The sequence below is a fragment of the Nymphalis io genome, chromosome 9 (genome assembly GCF_905147045.1).
Source record: "Nymphalis io chromosome 9, ilAglIoxx1.1, whole genome shotgun sequence".
NCBI lineage: Eukaryota > Metazoa > Arthropoda > Insecta > Lepidoptera > Nymphalidae > Nymphalis > Nymphalis io.
In genome coordinates, this window is record NC_065896.1 from 5,404,774 (window position 1) to 5,424,682 (window position 19,909).

A 19,909-nucleotide genomic window follows, 5' to 3' on the forward strand; every position below is an offset into this window, starting at 1 on the left:
CAATATGTAAAAATAATATATAATTTTTGAAATGTAAATAACTAATAACAAAATAATCTTTGGTATATTAATACTCAATTTAATTCTATAACTAATTATGAATGTGTTTTTGAATTATTTTTTTTTTGATCAATTACTGATTTATCTTATATCGTTGTTAAGCAAATAATACATAAAAATGTAAAATATAATAGTTGATATAGTCATATACCAATGGTAAATCAATTTACTGAATTTACATAAATAATAATACAGATAAAATATGTTTTGAAAAAAAAAAACAAAAAAGAAACAAAAAAGTTTTGTTATTTATATAAATATTTGGTAATGATAAAAATATAATAATGATAATTTCATCAAAATTATGATTGTTATGTTGAATGCAATGTATTAAGTGTGTATTTATTATTGAATATTGCATATTGCGGACGTACCGGGGGCGTGGTCGAGAAGCGCTCGTCGACGTTTTATTCCTTCTAAATAAACTTCACGATTGAACAAACCAGCGGCTAAGGGCACGCTGAAATAAAAATATTAATAAATATATATAACAAAATGGTGTGAGTCTATCGTCATTTGACGCTCGAACTGTCAGATAGCCCCTACCGTGTAGCGAGCGCTAAGATGTTTACAGTAACAGCCTGTTAATGTCCCACTGCTGGGCTAAGGCCTCCTCTCCCTTTTTGAGGAGAAGGTTTGGAGCTTATTCCACCACGCTGCTCCAATGCGGTTTGGTAGAATACGCATGTGGCAGAATTTCAATGAAATTAGACACATGCAGGTTTCCTCGCGATGTTTTCCTTCACCGTCAAGTACGAGATGAATTATAAACACAAATTAAGCACATGAAAATTCAGTGGTGCTTGCCCGGGTTTGAACCCACGATCATCGGTTAAGATTCACGCGTTCTAACCACTAGGCCATCTCGGCTTTTTTGTTGTTAAAGATGTTTACACATCAATACATTTTCCATAATTTGTTTCTATACAATTCCTATCAATAAAATATATATAAAAAAGCATTGCTTTTGTTCATCTTGCTAATGTATTTTTGATTTTAGTTTATTTTCTTTTTTTTTTAATTTCTTTATAATTTTATAATTAATAATACTTATTAAAAAAGCATTACGACTCGTAAAGTGACCAGGTATCATTATCTAACCCTATGATAATATTTAGAAAATAAAGGCCTATTCTGATTGTCACATATGCACACTAGACGTTTTGATCGTAATATTAAGCCCTGCGTAGTTAAATACCGTTTTGGCAGCGGCAAAGTTACACGAAACGAACTATAGCCAATATTGCTATTATATTTATTACTAATAACTTACACGTCTGTGCCGGGTCGCAGTGCGGCCGAGAACAGCGCCCACACGGGTTTGTGGTCGCTGGTCACCACCGACTGCACCGAGTTGTATGCGAAACACTTCAGACCGGACGGGACGGCTACGCTGCTGATACGACGTAGGCCTAGAATTATAAATAGAGCATACAAATAATATATATTTATACTAATAAATACGCTTTATGATCTACCAAAAACATATTTATAGAATATAAAACAAAATAACGGCCTGGGCTGAGACCTCTCCCTTTTGAGGAGAAGCTTATTCCACCGCGCTGCTCCAATGCGGTTTGGTAGGATACACATGTGGCAGAATTTCAATGAAATTAGACACATGCAGGTTTCCTCACGGTACCGTCAAGCACGAGATGAATTATAATCACAAATTAAGCACATAAAAATTCAGTGGCGCAAGCCCGGGTTTGAAGCCACGATCATCGGTTAAGATTCACGCGTTCTAAACACTAGGCCTTTTAATCTCGGCTTTTTTACTACTACTTACTACTATGGCTTACTAGATTGGAAACAAAAATTAAAAAAGGCAATGATAACTAAGGTGTTATGACTTATACCACGATATGGGTGAATTTATAAGCAAAAAAATATGCCGTATTTTTTTTATCAAATTTAGAAATTAAGATTAAGATTACCTGAAAATGCAGACGACGAATTGGACCCCAAGGATTTAGCTTTGTACAATATTCGATCCGTGTAAGCCGGCGCTCTTTGTTTACTGGACGTGTCGAACTGTTGACTGCCTGGGTCATACTGGACATGACAAATTTTATATATATAAAAGAACAATTTAAATTTACATTAATAAGTATTCGTTATTTTCTGTATAAAAAAGAACATTGATTCTTTTTACTAAATTTGAAAAATTGACCGAGGTTTCTTATTTGAAAAATAACCTTATAAGTAGGTGGAAACGTAATGGGAGCTTCCCGGAAGTCTCTAAAGGCAGCGCCATCTTCCAACACCGCAGTGAGCTGATCCGCATGCAGCAACCCATGTGGCAGGTTCGGTGGGAGGGGAAACTGGTAACAATAAGAGCAATATTATGATAGAACTATAAATTATATTGAATTTGAGATCAAGTCTGATAAAAGAAGCTTGAATAAATAATGTCTCTTCTTCAAATTTCATAGTGTTTTTTTAAATAATTATTTATTGTTAAATTATTAACATGTTCTTATTAGAATAAGTTATCATAATCTGTATCTTGAATGAAAGTTAAAATAATAAGTGTGATTAAATTGAACGAATCAATTGAGTGACAATTAAAACATAGTCCATATATTACATTGCCATATGTAAAAATAATACTAAATTATTTCATACTTGTGTTTGTTCGATCCATCTTAAAACAGCAGCTCTCGGTTCACCAAGTCTAAAATTAAGATCACCACACCAGAACACATAGTCGAAGTTGTTAGTGACATCTGTAATAATAAAAAAAAAAAAAAAACTTGCATCATTTATAATCTGTGAATGTCTAGAATGGCTTAGCGTGTACACAGACTTGCATAATAGTTCGACATTTAATATGTAGGAAATCTACTTCATTTCAGTTGCATTAATATAGCAAATACGACAAATAGTAAACACGTCTCTCTGGTCACTTGTCGGGTTTTAGAAAAAAAAAAAACCAGTTTTTGCCGTATGTCGTAATACTTGCGTTGACCGTCTAGAGTTATTTCACTCAGTGGCATAGCACTGCCCTTGTTTAAATTGTTTTGTGAATTAGGCAACTTAGCTATCGCTTAGGCAAATAAAGTGCGACCTTTACAATTTTCTGTCAAATATACTTTATATATATATAAATTACTATTAGTAAATATCATTTAATAATTTATCTTGCTAATGAAAAAAAATTAATGTTTTTTTTGTGTCTACACTTAGCTTAGCTTTAAATATTGTAGTTCAGCCTGACAAAACTTTCTACCTTGAACCTTGTAGTTATAGTTTTACCGACTTACCTTTACTTTTATGCCTGCAAGGCAAATTTTTAGGCAAATCAATCGACCTTATTATTCTCTTGATATCTGACAATCTTTCTTTCACCTTTTCTTGGTGAGCTGTAAGATGGGCGGTCACAAAGAGAAACGTTGAACCAAATAATGCAAAGGATATCGCTACCGCTCCTTTGGTGCGAAATGCAGTGCCGGGACGAACAGAAAGACTCGCATCTTCGGGTAACGAACAAAACCATATAAGATCTCTTCTTATAAATACCGTCAAATGTATTGTACCTAAAATTATAATTAACTGACAATTACATCATTAATTGTTAATTCTCATTCAGGACACACTTGCGTTTCCTTTTATGAGAAAATATGTTAGCATGATTTAAGTAAAATAATTCTTTAAGCTTCTATATCATATGCTTAAGGAATTACTTTACAAACATTACCTATTATTACATCATTATATTCATTTAATTATTCCATGTCCATGTGGTCTACAGCAATACATATGTAAGGAATTACATCATAGAAAACAGAGTGATCGTTTTTTTTTAAACTTAAAATTGCAGTTAGCAAGTTTGACGTTAACTTTTGAAACGCTGATCAAATCTGTATAATAATAATATTTTATTTATTTCTTCACATAAAGTTTACAAATTAACATATAACATTTAAATATCAGCTAAATAATGTGAAGACTGCAATAGATAAACTGTTCTACAAGACACCAGGCTTCCACCCCCGTTTATATGAACAAAAAACAAAAATAAATGTATATAGTGAGAAGTAAGAAATAAAAAAAAATATACGTAAGTACGTGTGCGCGCACGCATATAGATGAATTATTCGGCTTTAATCTGAGCGCTTATTGGTCGCTATTGCTTCAGTGCCTGTCACCGACCAATGATAATTCATGTTTTAGCCAAATAAACTAAAAATCTTGAGTTTATTATGATTTATTTTATAATTTTAGTAATTATAAAATAATTCATTATGAGGTGAAAATTAATCTTATTACGTCATCAAGTTGTTGGCATATGAATTTATTATTTAAATTATGTATTATTCTATTTTGGTACGTACTAGTTTTTATATCCGATATCTGCAAACCTTTTGGATAATCTAGTAAAATGTAAACCTCTTTTTTACATAATATTACATACTGTCGCATTAAACGAGCTTCAAATGCTCAAGCAATCATCCCGTCATACGAACTTTACGTCTAGAGTTCTAAGCTAAATCAGCTGTAGTTTTTTTCTATTGTACAAAATTGTGAGAATCAGGTACTTTCAAGTAATATATGAGAATGAGAATTAATGTATCATATACGAAATCTCGAATCATTTGTCCGTCGTCAAGGAGGTATGCTTTGAACGCAACGAATCGTGTACCGCGGCGTCAGCGACGTAAGGTGCCATAATTCTAACAATTGTTTGAGTAATAGAGATATATTTGCATCGATTATTAATTACTAATTTCCGCCCACGACCTTACCAGCGTGTTTTGGAAGGGGCAGGTGTTAGGTATAAAAAGTAGCCAATGTCCTTTCTTGGGGTTCAAGCTTGCTTCATAACAAATTTCATCAAAATCGGTGCAGTGGTTTAGCCGTGAAAGCGTAACAAAGAGATAGTTACTTTCGCATTTATAATATTTGAATAGATTGCATTAGACGTATATTTAACAATGTGACGTTACATGCGTTTAAGATCTGTCATCATCACTATGTCATATCAACTATGTTTAGAAAATATAATGAAATGATTTAGATAACTATTTAATTAATGTAACAAAAAGTTTTGTTTACAACATATGTATTTCACTGGTGGTAGAGCTTTGTGCAAGCTCGTCTGGGTAGATACCACCCACTCATCAGATGTTCTACCGCAAAACAGCAATACTTGATATTGTTGTGTTCCGGTTTGAAGGGTGAGTGAGCCAGTGTAATTACAGGCATTAGGGACATAAAATCTTAGTTCCCAAGGTTGGTGGCGCATTGGCTATGTAAGCGATGGTTGACATTTCTTACAATGCCAATGTCTAAGGGCGTTTGGTGAACCCTTACCATCAGGTGGCCCATATGCTCGTCCGCCTTCCTATTGTATAAAAAAAAATATGTAATTTTTCCATTCATGACATCAAAATATTCTAATACAATATGAAACATTGATTATGTTATCGATCGTACATAATTGATTTGATCTGTATTATCATAATTTGAGAGATAAAAATATCTATATCGACTTCCATAATAACATAACTTCCACTAATGACATAGTCTCCCTACTCTATTATATTGCTTGGCCTGCAAAGAGTAAGTTGTTCTAACAAAAAATAACTATTGCTAAATAGCCAATCAGAACATATTATGTAAAACAAACTGAAGGATTATTGTTTTCGATAAACAGATTGTCCTGATGCAGACAAATAAATAAAAAAAAAAGTTTGTGCCTAGTATGAAACTTTGCTTGTTTGGTTAGATGGCTTGACACATCTAGCCTACTTTTAATCCATCTGATCCCAAACTAAGCAGAGCTTCTACTATGGAAACCAGACATCTTATATACTACATATAGTACTTTTCTTTTGTAAATACATAATTATATAGATAATTACACCCTGACTCAGGACAAACAGACATGTTCATGCACACAAATGTCTGTCCTGGGTGAGAATCGAACCCACAACCTTCGGCGTAAAAGGCAAATATCTACCAACCATGCCAATCGGCTTGTCGCTATTTTTATATTAAAAAAATGTTCTTTTTTTAATGTAACTTGACTATAAACACTTAATAACATACCTAAATAATAAGAGTGTAGCAATAAATGTGATGGACCCAGCACTTCTTGTATGGTGATTTCCCATTCAGTTCGCTCTGAATATGATTCTTGGGTGCCAATGGCAAAGATATCCGGGACATGTTTTACCTCATTGGGGAATATAAAATCTGCTAGTTCCCTAAAGGTCAATATCGCATTAAATTAAAAAAAAAACATATATTTTTATACAACAATTTTACAAGTAAAGACAAGATATAACTGAAAAAGAGAAAAACCATAATTTTATTTAATTTTGCTTCATTATGTGACATGAATTATGAATTTAAATTTTACTAGTGGTAGGGCTTTGTGCAAGCTCGTCTGGTTGGGTACCCACTTTTCAGATATACTACTGCCAAACAGCAGTGCTTTGTATTTTTGTGTTCCAGTTTCAAGGGTGAGTGAGCCAGTGTAATTACAGTACAGAAGACATATCATCTTAGTTCTCAAGGTTGGTGGTGCATTGGCAATGGAAGCGATGGCAATGTAAGTGATTCACATTTCTTACAATACCAATCTCTATGGGCGTTGGTGACCACTTACCATCAGGTGGCCCATTACCATTTAGTACATAAGAAGATTTATCTATTAGAAAAATAACTAATATATTAATTTCTATTCAAGCATACTTTGGTGGTGCCTGCCCATTCATATTCCAGGTACCAACAAATATCTTCACTTCTCGATCTGGGAATACATGTTCCAACTCAGCAGCTCCAAGCAAAGAATGTGATGCCAGTCTTCCATATAAATAGTTTCTATAAAAAAGTGCAAAGAATATATTATTTGTATTAATTTCAAATATTTGACATAGACATTCATTTTTCAGCATTGTTTAGAATAGAATCCATTATTGATCGAACCCATAGCAGACTTTTTATTAATAAGCAATTGTTAGAAGCATATTAATGTTGGCTTTACCTTTGCTTTGCTTCCTGTGTGGGTATAAGACGCAACACTTGTGCAGCAAGCAGGGAATTACGAACCAAGCTGTCAGTGCTCCCTGCGCGAGAAGCTGATCTTGTTATTGTTGACTTACTCCTTATAGAGTGGCATGGCACAAACATGGACAATACATTAACATATTAGAAGGCAGTTTTAAAGCATGGTTTTAAAAAAAAGTAACTTACCTTCTCTTACGATCTAAAGAACTGCTTCTATCACTCTCAGGTGAGGATGAATGATACAATGGTTTTGATTCATTGGATATCAAGTGATCGGCTGATAATCTTTTAACAAATAATTTACTTTTCGGTTTAATGCCTTCAAAAGAACCTGAATGCTCAAAATATTTTTTTGCATCATCACATTTCGGAAAATTCACTGTTACTTTTGGTATTTCCTCACTTTTTGTTTGAGATACTGTCTGATCACTTAAACTATTATTACTAGAATTATTTATTGGACTGCATGGTCTTGAGTACGAGTCGTCCTTCGAACCGTGACCTTCCACTAAGCTCCTAGGCCGAGATCTTCTAAAGAATGTTTTACAACATTTTGGATTACTATCATCGTCGTAAGTAGTTGTGTTTAGATGAGAAGTCTGATAATGATCAGCTGAATGCCTCGTATTAAAATTTGAATTATTATGAGAATTATCAATACTAGTTTCAGAGTTGTGCGCACTGTGTGCTAAAAAAGGATCTGCAGGGGACATAGGGCGTGAGGTTGATTGACTAAATTCTTCATTGGAATCTGTGTCTACATAGCAGCCAACTTTCGGTGATTTTTTCACAAATAATCGTTTCCGCAATGACAACTTTTGTTTGGTCCTTGTAGGTGATGTTGTCATGTTTGGTTTAAAACCACTTTAACAACTAATTTATGTTACTAATTACATTTTTACTAAATATAGACAACATAACCTATAACAACATATTTGTGTCATTATGTCATTTTAGTACTAATGTCAATATAATCAAATATTGGTGTACGAAAATACGTTCAAAAAACTTTCTTCATTTATAATTACAAGAAAAGTCATAAGTTAAACAAAATGAATATAAAATTCTATGTTTTCACTACTCAAATACAACAAAAATAGTTTGTATTAGGTTTGTTGCCACGGAAACAGTGGTATATCCATTACATTAAAATAAAACAACCCATAATTATACACAAGAATGTGTTTAATCTTTAAGTTATACTATATATTTTTAAACAATTAATATTTAATAATTTTTACATTACTTAAAGTTCACATGATTGATTAAGTAAAATAAAATTGTTAATAATATTTAAAAGATGAAATCCGTATTATAACTTGATAGGTAAAGTTTCGAAAACATAATAGTTAAACTATAATAATTAATTGTAATAAAATATTTAAATATAAGTATCTCATGTACCGGGTACGAGTAAATTCGTACCGTTGTATAGCGGATAAGGAGACAAATTTCCACCACCTACAGGCTGTATTCCATCACCTGAAAAAGTACACGAATAAAAACTATTACTTATAAAATATTTGATGATTTAAAATATTATACAAAATATAAAAGTTAAACATAATATTATGTATTTCTTTATTTGAAACAGACAATATTTTAATCCATTATCAGTTCGTTGTAATGTGTTGTTGACAGACATTCTATTTCTATTAATTTTAATCTGTGGCTATAAAAAAAATTACATATTTGATTTATATATTAATACCATATAATGCAATTATAAGAAATTGATTACATATTGTTATTATGTGTACTTTATTTTTATCTTACTTGTCGTTAGATTATTTTACTCTCACTAAGATATTATATAAGTTTCTCACCGATGTTACAGAGGTCGGTAGTACAGGCTCGATAATAAGTTCGAAAATTTGGATCTGACACTTCATGATTTAAAAAGTCCGGCGAATCTTCGCATCCTCGTATAAAACTGGCTATTTGACCTGCAGGATCCTGTAATATTATTAGTATATTTTTAGGCAGAACGCCATTTTTATATATTTAGGCAGAACAGAATTTTTTTTTATATATTGTCTGTCATTGTAAAAAAAAATTCCCGCATTTTTTCGCATGTTGTATATGATATATTATAAATCTAATTATGTATCAGTTTTGTATTGTATTATCTTTAAACTTATGTAAAATATACAATATAGATATTGACGTTAACTTCCTTATAAACAATCGCACGGTTAAAAATAAAACAACAGAAACACTACGTTTGTCACATATATAGTGTTTTAGATGAGTTTTGAAAGTAAAAATGTGAGGCAGTTAATAATATCATATTTTAAAAGTAAAAAAATGTTTAAATTAAACTTTGTACATATTCATCGTTTGTTCTGCTTTATTCCATCGAAAGCTGGAACCGTCAACGGAAATATTATTAAAATAGTAAACAATTTATAAGTTTAAAAACTTATATAATTTACTATACAGCTAAACTGTACACATCTCCATTGTAATCTTTTATTATAAATAAAAAGAAAAAAATCTTACACGAAGTTCTTGCCGCATAATTGTGCAATATTGCATAGTGCATTCTACTCTGTTCGTGGAATTAGTTATAGTGAGACAAGCCCTGTTGGTATCTACTGAAGAAAATCCACATGCGTAGCATCGTAGAGATTCTGAAAAAGTTTTAAACAATATTATAACATTATAGATTAGTAAATAAAAAACAGGATAGCATACTTGGTGGTAGGGCTTATGGTGCAAACTCACCTGGGTAGGTACCACTCCTCATTACATATTCTATTGCCAAACATCAATACGTATCGTTAATATTGTTGTTTTCTGATTGTAATTGTGAGTTATCCAGTATAATTACAGTACAAAGGATAAAATATCTTAGTTGAAAATTGGTAGCGTATTGGCAAGGTTAGAAATGGCTAATATTCTTTACGGCGTACGGGTGGTGACTACTTACCATTTTGTAGTTATTGCTTTGTTTGATGTATTATTTTAAAAGTACACAAGCTTTATTATAATATAGGAAATTCATGATAAAATCATATCATAATGGTATGATTATATTAATATTATTATATACAATAGGTATATTTTATTTAATCGATACTAAAATATGAGCCAATTGAAATTTAAGTTAAAATAAGTCATTAGCAATTTACATAATAAAACTACAGAGTAGACAGTTATAGTAATTACTTACCGACTGTTTTTCCTAATGCACAGATAAATACGAGCAAAAATATTTTTGCAAACATTATTATATACACATATCCTAAAGCTATCACTGAAGGCAAATGATTCCCTATTTATTATCTAAGTATCATTGAAATCCATATCTTATCGATTCAAATTATTGTTTTGCGTTATTAACTAATAAACGTCATCAAACCACAGAGCCGACAAAAGAGATCGATTGTTCTAATCTTTTATTTTTAATTCTTTATAAATGTGCATTCAGCAGTGTCATTGTGTTTTTAACATTGACATAAATATATCATTTAAAAAGTTGTTCAATATATGTAAAGTGAATGTATAACAGACGGACATAGTTACATTCACATTTATTATATAACTAAAGTATGGATAAAGTATGGCTTTGTTAAATACCAATAATTTTGGATAGTTTGTATTTTTTACTGGTGGTAAGGCTTTGTGCAAGCTCGTTTGGGTAGGTACCACCCACTCATCAGTTATTCTACACCAAAACAACAGTACTTAGTATTATTGCGTTCCGGTTTGAAGGGTGAGTGAGCCAGTATAATTATAGGCACAAGGGACATATCATCGTAGTTCTCAAATTTGGTGGTGCATTGGCAATGTAAGCGATGAATAACATATCTTACAACTCCAATATCTATAGGCGTTGGTAACTACTTACTATCAGGTGGCACATATGCTCGTCCAGTCGGAATAAACTTTAAACCACACCAAGGAATGAAGACCTAACAGTGGGAAATTTACGCTGGCGGTTTCTTTACTTCTATTTAAATGGAAGGAAAAACAATAAAAAAAACTTGTATTGATATCAATGCCAAAGTTAAGTGACTTTAGTCTTGATAAATATCTTTTTTTTTATCTCGCTGGAAAAACGCTTTTACGCTTTTCCTCCTCATAAAGTGGGGAGTGGGTATGTGGCACTTTCCGGCGCCTAGAACGTCACCGGAATAGAAAGAACGTTACCACCCAGCAGCGAGGGGTCACGACGACTATCACCACCAGGGGCTGCCTCTGAGGCCCCCACACTCCTTCAGGGTGTGGCTCGCCGGTTTCCAAGGCGCCGAGTGCGCCCCAAACATCGGAATACCCCCAAAAAACTAGCGGTACTCTTTCTGTCTTAACGTGGAGCGCCACGGGATCCCTTTCGCATGCTACCGTGACATACCAAATACATAGGTATTTAGCTAGTTTAAATACTTATAAAAACAATTTCGATCAATATCGTGCCATCTAATCTGTGAATAAGCCATCTTTTAATCTTCCACATTGTCTTCTTAACTCAAAACAGAAACTGGCTACTATTTTATTGTTATACGTCATCAAATTTTCTCATGATTTTTTTCACTGAATATAGGTAGTCAGACAGTAAACTAGAGGGAATTTTGTCATGTCAAAGCACGTTTTCTATTGAAAACTTTCTCGACTCTAATAAATGATCTATACGGTAATTATTTACATTTATTATTAGGCTACGTAGTGCTGATTTGTTTATACGTGATAATCGCTTGTTAAAAGGTGCATAGGTGAGAAAGCAAATTATAATAATCGCGAAGACAAAAACGAGTATTTTACCAAGAATCTTCCCTTAATAACATGTACATTTATTATACCAAAGATAAAACTTCTATACATAAATAATACAAAATACAAAATCAAAATTCTGTTAAAAATATTTAAAATAATTTTAGTAGAATATAAATAATCAGATTTTTATTCAATTCGTGATTTCATACAAATTACAAATCAGTTACGTATAATTAATACTTTTTTTTGTTATACCTATTATTATTAATAACAAGATTATACAGAAAGTGGTTATGGTTACTGCTTATAAGATAATTAGGAAATGATTACAAATCCGGCATAAATCTTTTTAATTTTTTAAATGCAATAACATACGTATGAAACATACTTTATTCAACTACGCCATGATTGGCTTATAAAAATTTAAATTTCGAACTTGTACCGATTCCCGTGATCCACTCGCAGTCTCCAGGGCACTGGCCGGTGTTTATCTTAATAGCCATTTCACTGCCGTCCATCTGCTGTGAGTAATCGATTGCCAAGCAATTACCGCTCGACGTCTTGCTAACGGAATTACTGAGCGGTTTCCATACAACCTGGATCAATATAGCTTTCTCAATTTATTTACCTGTATCTATGTTCAATTAGAATTCAAACGAGAAAAATGTTTGTATAAAACGACCCTTAGAGGTTTATTATAATTTTAAGCAAAGAATCATATTTATAAAAATGTATAAAGTCACCGATGGTATAAAAGTTATTTAGTTTTTGTAACTTTAAGGTCGGAGCAAACATTTTTTACAAAACCAAATATGACGGCCAGATGCTCAAGCCTGCGAAGAAATTGTAATTAAAAACAAAATAGATAGATGATCTATAATTTAAGTCTAACAAACAATATTTCATTAATTACAATCAACAACAGTCAAATCAGCTTGGAGTCGTTTTGCGTTTGTAGTAGGGCATCGTCAACAGATATATAAATAAACAATTACGTTTATAATATTAAACTATTATATACATACACTCGCATTGAAGATTTAATTAGTTCCAAAATCTACTCAAACAATGCAGAGGAACGTCTCCAAAATGATTTATCTGTATATATATACCATACTTCTTCCAATACTTATTATATATTTTAGAACAATTACTACGTGTGTATATAATACATCATAAACATAATTGCAATCCAATCTTTATGGTTGGCTGATGGAGAATGCGTTTAACCCACTTTTTGCGCAATTATTTAAGTTTTAACTACATAAATAAATAAACAAAATTAATTATTATAAACTTTAAGCTTAGGTTAGATTAAAAAGTGTAATCTTGTTTATGTGAAAAGTCCCTCTTGATTACAGACTGCTTGGCTGCAGCGAGACCTCACATGCTACTGCACTGATTACATCTTTCATAAACAGCTTTTACTGCAAACTTAACGTAGTTACTTGAATATTATATCTTAGTCAGTATTATACGATTTGCTTTTTTTGAAAAACCGCACAGATAGAAGATACTTATACATCTAAAAATTGATCGTAAGACATGTCTTACGATCAATTTTTTAATAAAACAAAGAAATATAAGTGGTGGTATAATTGTATTTATAATAAAAACAAACAAATTGTTTAAATGAAATATAAAAGGGAAAACAAAAACTAACATTTTATCGACTAGTTTTATTTTTTCGAATAATATTATATCTTCTACAGGATTTAACAGGACAATTCAGTTAAACGAAATATTGACTACTTTAATATATAATAATATGTATTATCGTGTGTATTGTTCTTTCGAATATAACAATTGTCTATGGTGCTAGGTTAATCGACTCTTAATTACTAAAGTCCAAAATTCTCTACAGTGAGTTGAAAGTTAAGAATATACAAATTATCATAATGTAAACTAAGTATTTATTATACGATATTGTCTCCAATGAAAAAATTCAACTAGTAATAGGATAAGAGCCAATATCATTCCATAAGCAAGCATTAATAGAGCCGGGTAAAAGTCTGTCATATTAACAGAATCAAATGTGCCACCATGGACAATGCAAACCGGTTTTTTTGCGTAGATTAATAAATTTGCCCGAGAATTTAATCCGTGCTCCTGGTTTCTAAATAATCTGTAAATTATAAATTTAATTATATTAATAATATTTTCGTTCGTTTAAAAAAAAAAACATCAAAATAAGCGAATTTTCAAAATGATAGCAATAGTTGGACTTGGACTGTAAGACGGGATATCATAACCCAACAATAAGCGCTTAATTTCTTTATGTATTAATTTACATGCATTCCTGCATGTTCTCATATTTTGTAATTTGTTTAAAATCTTCTTTTTAATAAAAATAGAAGGTTACATGTTCGACGCTTGTGTTTTTATATTTTGGAAAAAAGCGGGTTAATCTACAAAACAAAACAAGTAGAAATATAATAATTACCCAATTTTGTACATTTCTTTGAACAAAGATTTTTTCCGACAAGCTTGCCACGGTTTATTTTCTTCAATATATTCGATCTCTTTCAGACCACATTTCTCATGCTCTAAGAAATATTTCTCAACCAATTTGTAACCACCGCCAAGGAACATGTTAAACGCAAACGGTTTCTATAATTGATACAAGTTCGTAACATTAGCTAAGTAAATTGAAAGTAAAATCGAATTAAAAGTTAAAGCTTCGATTGAGGTAATTAAAATATTTTAGGTATTTATAAAAGTAAAGTAAAAGTTTTCTCAAAAAAATACTCTTTTAAATAAATAAAATTATTGCTGTATAATTAACGATTCGCTTAATAAGTTTTGATTTAATCTCGTAGATCTGATTTTAATTGCAGAAGTTTAATTATTTATAAGAAAATAAATTGGTACCTTCACGATGTTTCGTATTTTTTTTTTACAATTACAAGATAATGTAATAAAATTGCTTATTTCCTCATTTATTTATAATGTTTTGTGTACTTCCTATTGTGTTTTTTCTTATTTTATATTATTACACTAACTAGTAATTAAAAACGTCGATTTACCTTTTGCAGTTTTTTCACTCCTTCTTCCAAACTCATAAAATTTGGCTTATATCCGCGAGGTGCGATTTTCTTTTCGTAAATGGCTTTCTTAATTGGATCAGTTGCCGTCTGAAATAAAAAAAAAAGATTCGAAATTCGAATAACGAAAAATTCTATGCAAATTTAATATTTAGGAAGCTATTTGTTATTGTTATGTATAATTAATGAATTAAATAAAGTTCAGATTATCATGAGCATAAAATATCATAATCCTGAAATTTATTTCGTCCTTTCGAACCTTTTCGTATTAGTTATAGTATCTAATAATATACAATTATACAAGTGTTATTCTTCTAATTTGAATAAAGGTTTTAACTTTGACAGTGATTTTATTTTATCACACGAATGTACATTTTAATTAAAATTTAATATAAATAATTTACTTTTAATTTGCTGTTGCAGTTTGATATATCTATGAGTAAAGTACAATATATTGCTATTTCAATTCCTACTTAGGAATTAAAATAATAATTTAGAATTTACATGTACAACAAAGGATATAAATCATTGCACAATGGCTTAAATAAACTTGTATGTAACGTCACCATGATTTTATAAATAGCATTTTATTGTATTGCAAAATAAAATCGTAACAATAAATTTATGTGTTGAAGTGATTAGTCATTGAATCTACATAATTTTTAAATAGGAAGATAAAAGTAGATGATCATCTATTTTCGTGTTCTCGCATTAATTGCACATTAAAATTACGATAATTATAAATGTAAATAAAAATATAATTTATTAATGCGGCTGAATAAAAAAGTGCCTTATTTTAAAAATGTATGAATATAAATATTGATTGAACAAATGAGCGGTTACAATTACATACTTAGTTATTTGTGTCGAAACGAAAGAAAAAATATTAAGAAACAAATTGTACCTAATGTTAAAGTAAAGAACAAAGAGTTTCTTACTAAAAAGTGATATCTATTATACGGAGCATCTTCAGCCCCCAACTCCAGTTTAGAGTTCAATAAATCAGATAATGTGTTTATCTGATTAGAGCTGGACTGTAGTAGTGCCACAATATTTGCGGAATACGATGTGTTTTTAAGAAGAGGAAAGCTAAGAACATCAGAAACATCACTATCCGCCCCAGAGTACCTGGGTAAAGTAAAAAACATATATATTATATTTACTGGTGGTAGGGCTTTGTGCAAGCTCGTCTGGGTAGGTACCACTCACTCATCAGATGTTCTACCGCAAAACAGCAATACTGTGATATTGTTGTGTTCCGGTTTGAAGGGTGAGTGAGCCAGTGTAATTACAGGCACAAGGGACATAAAATCTTAGTTCCCAAGGTTGGTGGCGCATTGGTTATGTAAGCGATGGTTGACATTTCTTACAATGCCAATGTCTAAGGGCGTTTAGTGACCACTTACCATCACGTGGCCCATATGCTCGTCCGCCTTCCTATTCTATAAAAAAAATACATTTTTGTTATAGATTTCATATGCTAACTACAATAATACCATATGTTTTTCGATTATTTTAATTATTTTTACCTTTAAGTTCGGTATAACTTCCTTGTTGAGTAATCGCGCCAATAACCATAAGAGCGATTTCACTTGAATTCGGCTTTAAAGCAGTTTTATCGAGCTGCAAGTCAAATGTTGCATAACTATAAAATACAATTTAAAAATTAAGAATCGCTAGTATTCGAATGTTTTTAATAACACAAATTACAATGTTCTAAGTAGTTTTGTTGTCATATTATTATTAGCTTGCAGCATTTAATATTTAAAAGAAACTAAAAACAAATATAATTATACGAGTTTTATAATAAAAATTAAAAGTATGGTAATTTTGCAAAAAGTGAAGAGCGACAAAAAATAAAGGAAAATATAAGTTAATAAAATAAAGTTCCGAATTGTCTACTTGGAGCTTTACTTTGGTTTCATTCTTTAAGGATGGGGATAAATAATTAAGTTACCGTTATGATTTATCGCCATATCTATATCGAAATATATGTATATTACGAAAACACATTTACGCAAATGCAGAAATTATTGTTTACAATTTGAATACAGTTGATTTTAATCTGTGGAATTAAATTTTATCTGTATTTATTTACTAGTTTTTATATAATTATTTTGTCGGAGGTGATGAAAATGAAGAATTGTAAGAATATTTTTATTAACTGTACACAGAGCAATTTGACTCGAACTGTGCTGTTTATTTATTAAAGCCACGAGGTCAATCGTGACATAATTCGTAATACCAAGAAATACTGTATGCGCACATCCTATACAAAAATCGAATAAAATAAACTTATATATCATTGTACATGACATGCTTATGTAATCAAAATAAATGAAATCTAATTTTATTTAGTTGTTATTTTAACGTTAAAGTTTTGATCGAGCGTTCCACAACGAATAAAATAATAAATTGAAACACACATAAGTACAGTATGTAATTATATATATTTTTTAATTTTTTAATTAAAAAAATGATAGCAATTGCTATCATTTTTTTTTGTAATATTCTACTACGTACATTTATTTTATTTATAATATACAAAATTAAAATAAAAAGAACAAAATACACAGTACAAATTAGAAGCAAAAACACGCCGTCTAAAAGATTGTCCTGTGGCATTGTACCCAAGACGCTGGATTATGTTATGTTTCTTAAAATGGAAATATATTACTAAATACAATTCAGTGTTCAATTTACTCATGATGTCATGAGTAAATTAATAGTTATGTATCTATCCATTTCTATGTATATAGTAATAAAACTATTGTCACATTGGGTTTAGTTACGTCACATAGCTTAGGATTCTTATCGTAAGGTATATGACGTAAAATACTCATAGACTTGCACGTTTAAATTAGTTTTTTTTTAATGATTATATGTTGCGACCGCAAATTAATATTTAAGCAATTTGTCAGTTAAGTGAACATTAATTCTTAATTACATTAACTTACCATATCAGATTCAGATTTAATACTTTCCCATTGTGCGTTGACGAATACAATAATTAACATCAATATGATAAGCCCGAAAATGCAAAACCAGACTTTAGGCTTAAATGGTAAAATGAAGAGGTTATTCTCATACGATAGACTTGGTTGTCGAAACACGAACTTTACTGTTGTACTCGTTGGATATGACAAATAATCCAATACTTTCAACCTTTTTTTCGTAATGAAAAGTACCGTACCTATACGAATAGACAATCATTAGGAAAATAATATAATATTCTACGATTTTGGATCATATAGAGATTGAGTTTTTTTTAGTTATTTCGCATTAGGTCGGACGGACATACAATGATATTCCACTGGTGGATATGCAACAGAGCTTTAAAATCGTGTGAGCGAACAACACGAGCTAATAGTCGAAACGCGGTATAATTATCGGTTCGACCTAATGGGTCTTATAAGTGAGAAAGATCACTAAATCCGGATGCTTAGATAAGCTGGATCCGTGTACTTAGGTCATGTTCTCTATAACGCCTCCATCATCGGCACCGCTACATATTTAAAAGTTTTATAAGTACCTGTAAGGTCAGCAACCCCACGAACGATATCTCCAATCATGCCATTGTATGATCCGTTGATAATATAACCCCAATTGTCCGTGAAAATAATATGATGTGTTGCGTTTAAGAAATAGTACAAAGGATCCAATTGGCGAAAACTAGCTTTAGTTATAAAATCTACATGTAAATCCCTGTAATGTAAAATTATAATTAACAAATAATTCAGCCAAATATATACTTAGCTTTGTTTTTGGGTGCTTAGTTAAACACTGATGTCTCTCTTTCTCTCATCATCGTTTTTTTGAATTGAAAGAAGAAGTCATATTGTTTAACTCAAAAACAATTATAAGTAAATCCTTTAATTTATTGTTCGTTTGTGTATGTAATGTTTTTAAAACTTTTAGGTTACTATTATGTATAATAAATACGTCAAAACTCTCTTATAAATGTCACAAACATAATATTTAAGAAATACAAAAAACGAAATTTAAAAACACAATCAATTATTTACTTTCATATCAATCACTGAAATATGATAATGCCAATGCATATTATTATAGAACTAGTTTCAGCCCATGGCTTTATCTGCTTGTGAGGAGGTTTAAGTTTTTGCTAGAGCATTGTATTCTCTATAGTCTATTCCAATCGAAGAAGGAGTAGGTGTAAACAAATCTTTGATTAATATATTCCATGCGATTTGCTATTATTTGATTTGCTTGCTTTATGCATCATACAAATCACCATTCATCTTTCATCCATTTTAATATTAAAAGTTCCGACAGCAATTTCGACAAAATTAAAAACACCGTTCTTGGCGAATACTGGTGGTAGGGCTTTGTGCAAGCTCGTCTGGGTAGGTACCACCCACTCATCAGATATTCTACCGCAAAACAGCAATACTTGATATTGTTGTGTTCCGGTTTGAAGGGTGAGTGAGCCAGTGTAATTACAGGCACAAGGGACATAAAATCTTAGTTCCCAAGGTTGGTGGCGCATTGGATATGTAAGCGATGGTTGACATTTCTTACAATGCTAATGTCTAAGAGCGTTGGTGACCACTTACCATCAGGTGGCCCATATGCTCGTCCGCCTTCCTATTCTATAAAAAAAAAAAAAATACAGTCTGTGGTACCATTCATTACCATAGACTTTTTAAGATCTCAACCAATGATATCTTTAATTCAATGTCAACGTTGTTTTTTTGTCTTTCCTCATTCTGTGATTAGAATATGCTATGCATATGTACTGTAGACAAGCCTTTTTTATGCTAGGTGGACAGCCATTTCGGCCACCTGGTGGTCAGTGGTCACCACCGGCCATAAACATTGGCACTGTAAGAAATATTTATCAGTCCTTACATCGCCATTACCCACCAACCTTGGGAACTAAGATGTTATGGCCACAGTGCCTACCGGCTTACTCACCGTTCAAATCGGAACAACAAAATTATTATTAAGTATTGCTGTTTGTGATAGAATACCTGATGAGTGAGTGATACCTACTCAGGCGTGATTGGACAAAGCCCAAGACAAGTATATTTGAAAAAAAAAAAAGAACT

The 19,909-nt window shown here is 31.3% G+C and overlaps 2 protein-coding genes across 2 annotated transcripts; both read right to left on the reverse strand.

The window, feature by feature from the left end:
* Window positions 1-337: 337 nt before the first annotated feature.
* Window positions 338-8,002, reverse strand: LOC126770775 (inositol polyphosphate 5-phosphatase E). The gene is made up of 10 exons (XM_050490325.1): window positions 7,264-8,002; window positions 7,055-7,174; window positions 6,763-6,891; window positions 6,115-6,272; window positions 3,327-3,599; window positions 2,689-2,789; window positions 2,259-2,384; window positions 1,998-2,115; window positions 1,334-1,472; window positions 338-520 (listed from the first exon to the last, which is right to left on the reverse strand). Exons 1-10 carry the CDS (start codon window positions 7,923-7,925, stop codon window positions 406-408), a joined length of 1,941 nt encoding a protein of 646 aa, XP_050346282.1. The 5' UTR covers window positions 7,926-8,002; the 3' UTR covers window positions 338-405.
* Window positions 8,003-8,241: 239 nt separating this feature from the next.
* LOC126770846 (uncharacterized) lies at window positions 8,242-10,349 on the reverse strand. Its single transcript, XM_050490447.1, has 4 exons — window positions 10,253-10,349; window positions 9,580-9,710; window positions 8,904-9,033; window positions 8,242-8,559 (listed from the first exon to the last, which is right to left on the reverse strand). The coding sequence occupies exons 1-4, from the start codon at window positions 10,305-10,307 to the stop codon at window positions 8,474-8,476; spliced, it is 402 nt and encodes a 133-aa protein (XP_050346404.1). The 5' UTR covers window positions 10,308-10,349; the 3' UTR covers window positions 8,242-8,473.
* Window positions 10,350-19,909: the final 9,560 nt, after the last annotated feature.